Source organism: Lethenteron reissneri, chromosome 53 (assembly GCF_015708825.2).
Source record: "Lethenteron reissneri isolate LAM-NWPU_2019-01 chromosome 53, ASM1570882v1, whole genome shotgun sequence".
NCBI classification, from domain to species: Eukaryota; Metazoa; Chordata; class Hyperoartia; order Petromyzontiformes; family Petromyzontidae; genus Lethenteron; species Lethenteron reissneri.
The window spans coordinates 6,757,577-6,771,597 of record NC_083831.1 but is presented as its reverse complement, the minus strand read 5'-3'; the positions used below and the strand labels follow the sequence as shown (position 1 = coordinate 6,771,597).

The window sequence follows — 14,021 nt, the reverse complement described above, 5'->3', positions numbered from 1 at the left end:
TGTGTGTGTGTAGGGTAGTGTGTGTAGGGGAGTGTGTGTGTGTAGGGGAGTGTGTGTAGGGGAGTGTGTGTGTGTAGGGGAGTGTGTGTGTGTGTGTAGGGGAGTGTGTGTAGGGGAGTGTGTGGGGGGGGGGTGTATGGGGAGCGGTAGTGCAGCGGTTATCGCGCTGCGCTATAAACCTGGCGACCCTGGTTCGATTCCCGCTCACGGCCAACACAGGTGACGATTATCTGAACCGGCCGTGAGCCTCCTCTAGGTCGACTCAGCCTCAAATGAGCACCTGGTGCGATCTGCAGCAAACATCGTCGCTGGGAAGACAAAGGCGGCCGGGCGTGGTGCTGGCCACCCACCCTCTCGTGTGCCGTGCCGGCCTTCACAGGTGCTACTCGCTGACAGCCACATGCCCCAACAGTCTGTCACAGGCTACACGGGGGATCTTTGTCTTTGTGTCTCTCTGTGTGTGGGGCGCAGGGCTGAATATTAAATGCGAGTGCACGTGGCTTCTGTTTGTTTTCATGAGTGCGCGACACGCGCGCGGAATATTACAGAGAACTCCACCACGGATGCCACCACCACTACGGTCATAACCACCAAAATACCACCACAATGCATATTGAAACCGCTGCTATAACCACGAACGCCACCACCACTACCGTAACTAGCATAACCATGACTAATACTCGATATATCTTGTTGTAACTTGCTAACCCGCCCCATCCTGGACATCTCTGTTGACAAAGAGCTTCATAGCTCATCGGATTCCTTCTCCTCCTGCAGCAGAAGCCAAAATCAAGATTCCGATAACCATTACCAACACCACAACTGCCACTACCGCTAAAATGTTAAGATATAATACCTCAATACTACTACATTGTGGGCGCCACGGTGGCTAGATGTTAACTACCTCGCCTGGTGTGCAGGAGGTCGTGGGTTCGATTCAGCGCCTGACGCCTGCTGCTGTATATTTGGAGTTTGCGTGTCTCTCTCTCATCATCATCACGGTGGCTATGAGATGTTAACTACCTCACCTGGTATGCAGGAGGTCGTGGGTACGATCCCGACCCTGACGATGCCTGCTACTGCTGTATATTTGGAGTTTGCGTGTCTCTCATCATCATCACGGTGGCTATGAGATGTTAACTACCTCACCTGGTATGCAGGAGGTCGTGGGTACGATCCCGACCCTGACGATGCCTGCTACTGCTGTATATTTGGAGTTTGTGTGTCTCTCTCGCTCCCTGTGGTTGTGGATTTTTCTCCAGGTCTCTCTCTCCCTCCACATTTAGAATCAAAGGTCGACTATTATATATTTATTTTGAAAGCCGGATACTTGTTACTGACGAATGCATTGGGCGTTGTATGATGATAACACTTTTAATGTGAACGGCACCAGACATTCCTCAGGATAATCTCAAATACACTCTGCTCGTCATACTACAGTACGTGTAGTGACACAGCGCTGTTGTACAGCAGCTGCAACTGCAGGTGGACACTGGGTGCCGGCAGGGCGGAGGAACTGGGGCAAGGGCAGAGGTCGCAAACGGGTTTTGATTCCTTACCCGTACCTGTACTCGGCCGCACCAGGGTCACAAATGGGTACCCATACCCGGCTGGGTACGGGTAGCCGTTCCCTACCCGTACCCTACCCGAAATGAGTGACAAACAGTTACTCACCAGTGACTCACGGCCTACCCGTACCCGGCCGCACCAGGGTCGCAAACGGCTACCCGTACCTGGCCGGGTACGGGTAGCCGGGTATCGGGTAGGGTACGGGTATCGGGTACCCGGTTGCGACCTCTGGGCAAGGGTCACAGTAGACCTCGTGGGGAGGCCCCTGGATCACCCTCTGGAGGGTTCGGGAGGCGTGACCAGGGGCGGAGCCAAGCCGCGCCGAGGGGAATAAAAGCAACGGAGAGCGGGGAGCTCTGGGCTGCCGGTTCTGGGAGTGGACTCGTCGTCTTCGCCGCCTTCGCCCGATCATCGCGCGGCCGGACAGCGCTTGACTGTCCCGGTCGACGCCGTCGGTGCAACGCGGACGGGGTCGTGTCTGGGCCGTGCGGCAGCGTGGTCGCGAGAGAGGGGGCCGGAGTCGGTGGCGTGGACTCAACAACAATGACGGTGCCTCCCGCGACTGACAACCTCGTCTCGGACTGAGTGTGCGCGCGACACACGCCACCCACACACACACACAAGCCTCGAGGAGAAGGAAGAAGAGACCTACGACACCGCACATGCACTGTGACGTTTAGCACAGGCACCGTGTACATGTCACGGTACTTGATTTGTAAATGTTGTAGTGGGTTTACTCTCCAACACACAATCGGTGTGTGCTGTACTCGTCACGAATTGGCACATTTTGTTATTACACGCTTCTATGTAACTCACTCGGTCTTGTTGTCACATCCTCAAATCTTGTAACTCAATTTTAACCCACTTCCCAATGTGCTATCGACTGCAAACTTGGTATACTTATGTCATACTGATGACAATACTATATTATATCATTTAAAAAATAAATAAAAAATTTCAAACAATCTTTTTTATATGTTATGTTTCGGCTTCGGTCTAATTGTCCACGCTCAACTGACGTTGGCTGTAAATCACCACGGCAACCTTACGTTGTGGCAAGCCTCGGGGCCACTTCCTGGAGTCGTGGAGTTCTGCCATTACTCGTACGGTGCATTTAATTAAAGCGTGTTTAAAAAAAAAGTATTTTTAAATATTACTTCTTTACGTGACACCTCACTAATTGGTTAATACCTCAGATGGCTTTGCCTTGGTAGGATGGGAATGGTTCAGTTGAGTCCGCACGTGTTTGGGTGATCTGTTTACCTTTCTCGTTACCTTGTACTGCTGTCGTGTTTTGCTGGCTGGAGGGCTGGCTGGCATGCAGACACGTGCGCGGTGATGACGTCACCCGCACCCCCCCCTCCCCCCACAGCATTGAGCCGGGTTCGTGCGTCACGCTGACGTCACATAGGCCCTCCAGCCCGGCCATGTTACTCCGCGCAAATCAAAAGTTTCGCTGGCTGGACGGACTGACGCATTGACGGCCACGTCCGAAAAGCACGGCGCAGGCGGCGACTTGGTAATAAAACATTTTTTTTTTAAACAAGCAAACCACAAAACCAACACTTTATTTTAAAAAAAAAAACGAATTCGGTAACAAAACGGACATTTACCAACATGATCACCGGGCAAGATGGCGGAAGGGGCCACCGCCCATGACACCCCGAAATACTGCGTCGCGAATAACGACGACGACACGCGACACGTGACGACTACGACGACGACGACGTCACCGGCACAGCCAATGACATCCAAGTTCCACACCCGAGCCGGAGAGCGCTCGCCCGACACTTGGGGTCGCGCTGCGTTGCGTGCAACTCGGCGCACCCCACCCAGCGCAACTTGTTGTTCATCCGCACCTTGAACTGCGTGTCCCACGGCTGCCGCCTGCGACTCGGTTGCTACTGCGCGCAACCGGTTGCAACCTGGTTGCGTGCAACTGATTAGCTCGCGCAACCGCTTGCAATCAACCTGGTTACAATCAAGCGGTTGCATGTGGTTGCGCAATCGGTTGACTGCAGTGGCAAATCGGTTGCACGCAATTTGGTTGGCACGCAACCGAATCGCTTACACGCCGACGTCTCTGCAAGAGGTTGCGAGCAGCTTCTCGTAGCGAGCTACATTTCAAGCGTCGATCGACGCAGCGACGGACTGTCAGGCCACGCGCCACGCACGCGACAAGCAACGGGCCGTTACGATCGTCTCAACGAATTCGGTTCACTTCCCAACATCCTCGCAAAGCGCTCCGGGCGCGCCGGGGGGGGGGGGGGGGTGGCGGGCGACGATTGCGAGCCGCGAGACTTCGAGAGCGCCGTGCGGTCGCGCAACCGAGCGCTCAGGTGCGTTGGGGGGGGCGGCCCGGCTCGACAGGAAGTCACGACCCACAAGCCCCACCGCGGCTTGTTGACCGACGCCTCGTACTCCGCGCGTGTCTCGGGGTTGTCCAACACAACCCCCGGTTCTCCTGGGACGCCGCTTGTTGCTCTGACGACGCGAATTCGGGGCAACGCGGTGAGGAACGTAATTCGGGAACGCGTTTTTTTGTTTGTTACAACGCCGATGCGGATCGGGTACAATGCGATCGCACGGGGCGGGATGCTGCTGAATGACTTCCAGACGCTACCCCCACGCGCCTCAATCTTTGTCCGGCCTGCGTACGCATCTCACGCGTTATCGCGGACTGCGCTTTACCCGAATCCATACATTGTGATAACGAGATTTTCCCATAACGCGATGTTCCTCAGGAACGCAACTACACTACCGTGTTATAGAACACGCCGTGCCACAAAAACCGGTCCAAGTTTCATTCACGTGATAAGTGAATCACTAAGACCACTCGCGGCACGGCGATAGCGCCCCCCAGCGCTACTGCTGCGGGGTGACTGCCGCACATTTTTCACGAGGCCGAGGGTCACCGCACGCGGCTGCGCTGCATCTGCGGCCGTCTGGAACGCTCTCCCCCTTACCGATATGAGGAAGGCACTGGGAGCTGTGGCACTTTAAAATGATCATCATCATCGAGATTGACAAACTCATTTCTTTAGGACAGATTTTTGTGTCTAGTTTGTTGTCTTTCACCTCCGATGAGCCACGGTTGGCTACGTACGGTGCGAAAGAAGTTCAACATACGCGCATGTGGGTCTGGGTCTCGATGGCTCTCTGTGGGTCTCTGTGGTTCTATACGAGTCTCTGAAACTCCGTGGGTCTCTCGATGGGCCTCAGAGTCCTTCCGATAAAACGAGGAAGCCACTGACAGCCATGCACTTTTAATTTCATCACGATTGACAACCCATTCGTTAAGAACCGCTTTTTTCTGTTCAGTTTCTCCTCCTCACCCGCGCACCTGCGATGTAGCGCGGTCGGCTACGCACGGTGCCAAGGAAGATCAGCGCAACGCACAACACAAGCGGAACGGCGCCAGCGAGCGCTTTCGGGTTGCGTCGTCGTCATCGTCGTCGAATGTTCATTTCGTTACCACGCGGAGTTTCACGAGAATACAAATAAAAACAGCACAATCAGCATCGACTGTGGTTACTGCCCGGAGCCGGGGTCACGCCCAGCTCCGACTCTTTGGAATGATTGCTTTAAATACTGCATCACGCGCGGGCCGACAGACACACCCCCCGGCGCTAGGGGTTGGGAGTTCAGACCAGGGTTAGGGTTTAGGCACAGGGGGTTAGGGCTCAAGGGCCCAGGATGAGGGCTACGGGGTAGGGGTGAGTGTCGACAGTGGAGGCGAGCGGATCGTGGTGATGACGATGATGGAGGGTTTGGGTGAGGTATAGGGGCTTACGTTGATGTTAAGTCGAGGGGGAAGTTATAATGGTTAGGGTGAGTGTGTTAGGTGTAGGGTAAGGTAGAGGGTTAGTGTGTAGGTGTAGGATAAGGTAGAGGGTTAGTGTGTCGGTGTAGGGTAAGGTAGAGGGTTAGTGTGTAGGTGTAGGGTAAGGTAGAGGGTTAGTGTGTAGGTGTAGGGTTAGTGTGTTAGGTGTAGGATAAGGTAGAGGGTTAGTGTGTAGGTATAGGGTAAGGTAGAGGGTTAGTGTGTAGGTGTAGGGTAAGGTAGAGGGTTAGTGTGTAGGTGTAGGGTTAGTGTGTAGGTGTAGGGTAAGGTAGAGGGTTAGTGTGTAGGTGTAGGGTTAGTGTGTAGGGTTAGTGTGTTAGGTGTAGGGTAAGGTAGAGGGTTAGTGTGTAGGTGTAGGGTTGGTGTGTAGGTGTTGGGTTAGTGTGTAGGTGTAGGTAGAAGGGCCCAGTTTAGTGTCAAGTCCCTCTCTCTCAATCTCCCTCCCTCCCCCTCTCCGCACCACCCCGTGTCTCCCCCACCTCCTCCCCCCTCACCCCCCGCCCCCCCCCCGCCGGTCACGCGGCGGAGAGCGCCGCTGGCGCCACGCGGCGCAGCACGCGGTGCAGCGCGCCCAGCCGCTCCTGCAGGCGGTGCTCGCACAGCGCCGCCGCGCTGAGCCGCCCCTCGGCGTGGGCCACGAGTCGTGACAGCGCCGCGTTCTCCACGTAGAGCTCCCGCAGCGCCACGTCGGAGCGCGACGCGCGCACCGTCTGTGACGCGGGGGGGGGAGGGGGGGCGTGTGGTTAATGGTGTGAAGTTAGTGTTGCGTGGTTAGTGTTGTGTGGTTAGTGGTGTGTGGTTAGTGGTGTGTGGTTAGTGGTGTGTGGTTAGTGGTGTGTGGTTAGTGGTGTGTAGTTAGTGTTGTGTGGTTAGTGGTGTGTGGTTAGTGGTGTGTGGTTAGTGGTGTGTGGTTAGTGGTGTGTGGTTAGTGGTTTGTGGTTAGTGGTGTGTAGTTAGTGTTGTGTGGTTAGTGTTGCGTGGTTAGTGTTGTGTGGTTAGTGGTGTGTGGTTAGTGGTGTGTGGTTAGTGGTGTGTAGTTAGTGGTGTGTAGTTAGTGGTGTGTGGTTAGTGTTGAGTGGTTAGTGTTGTGTAGTTAGCTAGGGGTGTGTGCAGCGAGTGGTGAGGCCCACGTCTCACCTGCTCCTTGAGCTGCTGCACCTTCTCCTGCAGCATGGCGCGCACGTTCCTCAGGTTCACCTCCACTTCCTGCAGCTTCTGCTCCATCACACGCAGAGCCACAGTGTGCTCCTCCTACACAAACACAAGGACAACAACAACAACAACAAGCGCCATTCGCCACCAACTGGCGGCCACGTCACCATGGCGCCTGTGCCAGGCTAGGTGCACGTTGAGGCTACCACGTGAAGCGTCGGATGCCCGCCGGCAGGAGGTCACGGGGCAGACCCAGCAGGTGCCACGGGTCGACTGACTGAGATGACTGAGATGACTGAGATGACCGAGATGACTGGGCCGATGCACACAGGCACACAGACACACGCGCGTGCACATGCACGTACAAAGACAAAGATCCCCCATATAGCCTTAACAGACTGTAGGGGCAAGTGCTGTTAGCGAGCACCTATGAAGGCCGCAACGGCACACGAGGGGGTGGGTGGCCAGCACCACGCCCGACCGCCTTTGTCTCCCTAGTGGTGATGTTTACACACCACACCCACACACACGCGGACGCCCACACACACACACACCCACACACACACCCACACATACGCGGACGCCCACGCACACCCACACACACACGCGGACGCCCACGCACACCTGCTGCGTGGTGATGACTTTTTGGAACTCGGCCCTCAAGTCGCTATCCGCCGCCGCTGCTGCCGCGGCCGCCCTCTCCCTCGCCCCGTCGGCCCCCCCCCTGTCCCCCCCCCTCTCCCCTCCCCTGTCCCCGTGCAGCTCCCCCTGTGTGTCCGCTCGCACTCGCTGCAGCTCCCTCTGGTGCTGGGACTGGGCCAGGCAGAGCTCGGCGTTCAGCTCCAAGATCTGTAGCACAGCACACACACAGCACGCACACACATACAGCACACACACACAGCACGCACACACACAGCACACAGACAGCACACACACACAGCACAGACACACAGCAACACACACACACAGCACACACACACAGCAACACATACACACAGCACACACACACACAGCACACAGACAGCACACACAGCACAGACACACAACACACACAGCACACACAGCAACACACACACACACACATCACACACAGCACACACACACAGCAACACACACAGCACACACACACAGCAACACACACACACAGCACACACAGCACACACACACAGCAACACACACACACACAGCACACACAGCACACAACACACACAGCACACACACACAGCACACACACAGCACACACACAGCACACACACACAGTACACACACAGCACACACACAGCACACACACACAGCACACACACACAGCACATACACGGTACACACACAACACACACACACACAGCACACACACACACACAGGTAACTGAGTATGTACGCAACGACAAAGGATCCCCCGTGTAGCCTTCAGACCCAGCTAACCCAGCGAGTGACACGTCACACGGCGAGTGACACATCACCCAGCGAGTGACACGTCACCCAGCGAGTGACACGTCACCCAGCCAGCCCGGCGAGTGACACGTCACACCGCCCATGATACGTCACCCAGTGAGTGACGCGTCAACTGGCTAACCCAGCGAGTGACACGCCACGCAGCCAGCCCAGCGAGTGACACGCCACGCAGCCAGCCCAGCGAGTGACACGTCACCCAGCGAGTGACACGTCACCCAGCCAGCCCAGCGAGTGACACGTCACCCAGCGAGTGACACGCCACCCAGCCAGCCCAGCGAGTGACACGTCACACCGCCCATGATACGTCACCCAGCGAGTGACACGCCACCCAGCCAGCCCGGCGAGTGACACGTCACACCGCCCATGATACGTCACCCAGCGAGTGACACGCCACCCAGCCAGCCCGGCGAGTGACACGTCACACCGCCCATGATACGTCACCCAGTGAGTGACGCGTCACCCGGCTAACCCAGCGAGTGACACGTCACGCAGCCAGCCCAGCGAGTGACACGTCACCCAGCGAGTGACACGTCACCCAGCCAGCCCGGCGAGTGACACGTCACACCGCCCGTGATATGTCACCCAGCGAGTGACACGTCACGCAGCCAGCCCAGCGAGTGACACGCCACCCAGCCAGCCCAGCGAGTGACATGTCACCCAGCGAGTGACACGTCACCCAGCCAGCCCAGCGAGTGACACGCCACCCAGCGAATGACACGTCGCCCGGCTCACTGGGCCCTCACCTTGTCGCGTGCCTCCTGTGCGTCCTGCGTGAGGGCGTCCCTCTCGGCGCGCAGAATCTTCAGCTCCTGCTCCAGCCGCGGACACCGCTCCGCCTGCTCCTCGGCCGAGCGCAGACGCCGCCTGAGGGTCGCGACCTCGCCGCCCAGCGCCGCGGCCTCCTCGCGGAGGGCCGCGACCTCCGCCGTGAGGCCCTCCTTGTCCTGGGCCCCGCGGCGGAGCTCCGTTTGCAGGCGCGCCAGCTCCAGCTCGCGGCTACGGAGAGAGCCCTCTGCGGAGAGGGCCTGTGGAAGGGGGGGCGAAGGTCACAGAGGGGGTAGAACAACATGACCCCACTCATCGACTCGCACGGAGACCCACAGACTCGCAGAGACCCACAGACTCGCAGAGACCCACAGACTCACACGGAGACCCATAGACTCACACAGAGACCTACAGACTCACACAGAGACCCACATACTCACACAGAGACCCATAGACTCACACAGAGACCCACAGACTCGCACAGAGACCTACAGACTCACACAGAGACCCATAGACTTACACAGAGACCCACAGACTTACACAGAGACCTATAGACTCACACAGAGACCCACAGACTCACACAGAGACCCACAGACTCGCAGAGACCCACAGACTCGCAGAGACCCACAGACTCACACGGAGACCCATAGACTCACACAGAGACCTACAGACTCACACAGAGACCCACAGACTCACACAGAGACCCACAGACTCGCACAGAGACCCATAGACTCACACAGAGACCCACAGACTCACACAGAAACCCACAGACTCACACAGAGACCCACAGACTCGCACAGAGACCCACAGACTCGTGGAGGAAGCAGTGTATCACCTTGTGCTGCAGTGAGCCCAGGCGCGAGAGCACCGCTTGGTTTTGTTCCAGGAGGAGATTCCTCTCCTCATGCAGAGACGCCAGCTCCCTCTTCACAGCCTGCAGCCCGCTCGTCTGAAATCATCACCAGCAACATCATCATCAGCTTCATCATCATCGTCGTCGTCATCCTTAGCATCAGCGTCATCGTCATCATCGTCATCGTTAGCAACAGCATCATCAGCATCATTATCATCATCGTCGTCGTCATCGTTAGCAACAGCATCAGCATCATCATCATCGTCGTCATCGTTCAGAAACTCGTCACCGACGTTGGCCATGAGTGCGAATCGAACTCGGGTCGCCGGGATTGTCGCGCGATGCGCTAATCGCTGCGCCACCACTCCCCACACCCGCCCGCCCCCACACACGGACACACAGCCCCGTCACCACGCACCTCCGTGCGGAGCGCATGCCGCTCCGTCACCAGCTCCTCGTTCTCTTGCTTCAGCCTGTCCACCTCCGCCGTGAGGCCAGTCACCGCCTCTCCCCTCCCGTGGAGCTCCGCCTCCAGCCCAGCGACCTGCTGGGCCCTGTCACGGAGCTCCGCCTCCAGGCCGACAACATTCTGAGACTTTTCACGCAGCTCCGTCTCGAGCCCAACAATCTTCTGGGCCCTGTCGCGGAGCTCCACCTCCAAGCCACTGGCCTGTCGAGCCCCTTCACGGAGTTCCTCCTTCAGTCTGTCCAGGCACTGGGCTTCCTTACGGAGCTCCACCTCGAGCCTGCTAACCTGCTGGGCCTTCTCGTGGAGCTCCGCCTCCAGCCCAACGACCCTCTGGGCCCTTTCGCGGAGCTCCGACTCCAGCTCCGCAGCCTGCTTGGTCCTCTCGCGGAGCTCCGTCTCAAGCCTCTGTCTCTGCGTGCTTTCCTGCTGCACCTGCACGAGCGGACCGCGGTGACGACGGCACAAGCGCGAGGTGAGAATGACGAGGTGGGGAGGGGGGGGGGTGGAGGAGGTGAGGGTGAGGAGGTGAGGGTGACGAGGTGAGGATGAGGAGGTGAGGGTGAGGAGGGTGAGGAGGTGAGGCTGACGAGGTGAGGGTGAGGAGGTGAGGGTGAGGAGGTGAGGGTGACGAGGTGAGGGTGACAAGGTGAGGGTGAGGGTGACGAGGTGAGGGTGAGGAGGTGAGGGTGAGGAGGGTGAGGAGGTGAGGCTGACGAGGTGAGGGTGAGGAGGTGAGGGTGACAAGGTGAGGGTGAGGGTGACGAGGTGAGGAGGTGAGGGTGAGGAGGGTGAGGAGGTGAGGCTGACGAGGTGAGGGTGAGGAGGTGAGGGTGAGGAGGTGAGGGTGAGGAGGGTGAGGAGGTGAGGGTGATGAGGTGAGGGTGATGAGGTGAGGGTGAGGAGGGTGAGGAGGTGAGGCTGACGAGGTGAGGGTGAGGAGGTGAGGGTGAGGAGGTGAGGGTGACGAGGTGAGGGTGACAAGGTGAGGGTGAGGGTGACGAGGTGAGGGTGAGGAGGTGAGGGTGAGGAGGGTGAGGTGAGGCTGACGAGGTGAGGGTGAGGAGGTGAGGGTGAGGGTGACGAGGTGAGGAGGTGAGGGTGAGGAGGGTGAGGAGGTGAGGCTGACGAGGTGAGGGTGAGGAGGTGAGGGTGAGGAGGTGAGGGTGAGGAGGATGAGGAGGTGAGGGTGAGGAGGTGAGGGTGAGGAGGGTGAGGAGGTGAGGCTGACGAGGTGAGGGTGAGGAGGTGAGGGTGAGGAGGTGAGGGTGAGGAGGGTGAGGAGGTGAGGGTGAGGAGGTGAGGGTGAGGAGGGTGAGGAGGTGAGGGTGATGAGGTGAGGGTGACGAGGTGACGGTGACGAGGTGAGGGTGACAAGGTGAGGGTGACGAGGTGAGGATGAGGAGGTGAGGGTGAGGAGAGTGAGGAGGTGAGGCTGACGAGGTGAGGGTGAGGAGGTGAGGGTGAGGAGGTGAGGGTGACAAGGTGAGGGTGAGGAGGTGAGGGTGAGGAGGGTGACGAGGTGAGGGTGAGGAGGTGAGGGTGAGGAGGTGAGGGTGAGGAGGGTGACGAGGTGAGGGTGAGGAGGGTGACGAGGGTGACGAGGGTGACGAGGTGAGGGTGAGGAGGTGAGGGTGAGGAGGTGAGGGTGAGGAGGGTGACGAGGTGAGGGTGAGGAGGTGAGGGTGAGGAGGGTGACGAGGTGAGGGTGAGGAGGGTGACGAGGGTGACGAGGGTGACGAGGTGAGGGTGAGGAGGTGAGGGTGAGGAGGGTGACGAGGTGAGGGTGAGGAGGTGAGGGTGAGGAGGGTGACGAGGTGAGGGTGAGGAGGTGAGGGTGACGAGGGTGACGAGGTGAGGGGTCTCACCTGCGCCTGCAGTTCCTGCGCTGCCCCTGTCCGGGCCCGCAGCTCCGAGAGGTCAGAGGTCGCGGCCTCCAGCTGTGCCCTGTGACCAGAAACCAGCATCAGCGACCGCCCCCCTCGACCCTTTGACCCCTTGACCCCTTGACCTTCACAGCAAGGCAAAGGCGCAGCCCCTGCAACCGCTTGCTCAGGAGGGAGATCGCACCGAAAGTGGACTCATCTTCTACAGGTATCACGGCAGAGGTGGGAGTCCCCACACTTTTCCCCGGCCGTTTGAACCGGCGACCTCTGGACCAGGAGCCCACCACAGCAGCTCCCCCCTTGTCGCTTAAAGCTACAAAGGGACGGGCCACAAATACGCGTACGGCCCTTGTAGATGCAGACTATTTACGTGTGTGTGTACGCACCGGGGCTGTCTGACACAAGTTTACATCTCAACACCACCCATAGACTCAACACTGCCCATAGATTCAACACTGCCCATAGACTCAACACTGCCCATAGACTCAACACTACCCATAGACTCAACACTGCCCATAGACTCAACACTACCCATAGACTCAACACTGCCCATAGACTCAACACTACCCATAGACTCAACACTGCCCATAGACTCAACACTGCCCATAGACTCAACACTGCCCATAGACTCAACACTGCCCATAGACTCAACACTGCCCATAGACTCAACACTGCCCATAGACTCAACACTGCCCATAGACTCAACACTGCCCATAGACTCAACACTGCCCATAGACTCAACACTACCCATAGACTCAACACTGCCCATAGACTCAACACTGCCCATAGACTCAACACTGCCCATAGACTCAACACTGCCCATATACTCAACACTGCCCATAGACTCAACACTACCCATATACTCAACACTGCCCATAGACTCAACACTGCCCATAGACTCAACACTGCCCATAGACTCAACACTGCCCATAGACTCAACACTACCCATATACTCAACACTACCCATATACTCAACACTACCCATAGACTCAACACTGCCCATAGACTCAACACTACCCATATACTCAACACTACCCATATACTCAACACTGCCCATAGACTCAACACTGCCCATAGACTCAACACTACCCACAGACTCAACACTACCCATAGACTCAACACTGCCCATAGACTCAACACTACCCATAGACTCAACACTGCCCATAGACTCAACACTGCCCATAGACTCAACACTACCCATAGACTCAACACTACCCATAGACTCAACACTACCCATAGACTCAACACTACCCATAGACTCAACACTACCCATAGACTCAACACTGCCCATAGACTCAACACTACCCATAGACTCAACACTACCCATAGACTCAACACTGCCCATAGACTCAACACTGCCCATAGACTCAACACTGCCCATAGACTCAACACTACCCATAGACTCAACACTGCCCATAGACTCAACACTGCCCATAGACTCAACACTGCCCATAGACTCAACACTGCCCATAGACTCAACACTACCCATAGACTCAACACTGCCCATAGACTCAACACTGCCCATAGACTCAACACTGCCCATAGACTCAACACTGCCCATAGACTCAACACTACCCATAGAATCAACACTACCCATAGAATCAACACTACCCATAGACTCAACACTGCCCACAGACTCAACACTGCCCACAGACTCAACACTGCCCACAGACTCAACACTGCCCATAGAATCAACACTGCCCATAGACTCAACACTACCCATAGACTCAACACTACCCATAGACTCAACACTACCCATAGACTCAACACTGCCCATAGACTCAACACTGCCCACAGACTCAACACTACCCATAGACTCAACACTGTACCATAGACTCAACACTACCCATAGACTCAACACTACCCATAGACTCAACACTACCCATAGACTCAACACTACCCATAGACTCAACACTGCCCATAGACTCAACACTGTACCATAGACTCAACACTACCCACAGACTCAACACTACCCATAGACTCAACACTACCCATAGACTCAACACTGCCCATAGACTCAACACTGTACCATAG

At 57.1% G+C, this 14,021-nt stretch overlaps 1 protein-coding gene across 3 annotated transcripts in view; it reads right to left on the bottom strand.

Annotated features, from left to right (window-relative positions):
* Positions 1 to 5,927: 5,927 nt before the first annotated feature.
* The window catches only part of LOC133356256 (ninein-like protein), a 36,837-nt gene continuing 28,743 nt past the window's right edge, over positions 5,928 to 14,021 (bottom strand). For all 3 annotated transcript variants that reach the window (XM_061573653.1, XM_061573654.1, XM_061573655.1), the window contains exons 17-23: positions 11,970 to 12,048; positions 10,054 to 10,536; positions 9,618 to 9,731; positions 8,761 to 9,042; positions 7,190 to 7,414; positions 6,551 to 6,664; positions 5,928 to 6,123 (exon numbers count right to left, since the gene is read on the bottom strand). In XM_061573653.1, the coding sequence (XP_061429637.1) occupies positions 5,929 to 6,123; positions 6,551 to 6,664; positions 7,190 to 7,414; positions 8,761 to 9,042; positions 9,618 to 9,731; positions 10,054 to 10,536; positions 11,970 to 12,048 (1,492 nt within the window). In that variant the 3' untranslated portion in view covers position 5,928. The remainder of the gene's footprint in view (positions 6,124 to 6,550; positions 6,665 to 7,189; positions 7,415 to 8,760; positions 9,043 to 9,617; positions 9,732 to 10,053; positions 10,537 to 11,969; positions 12,049 to 14,021) is intronic.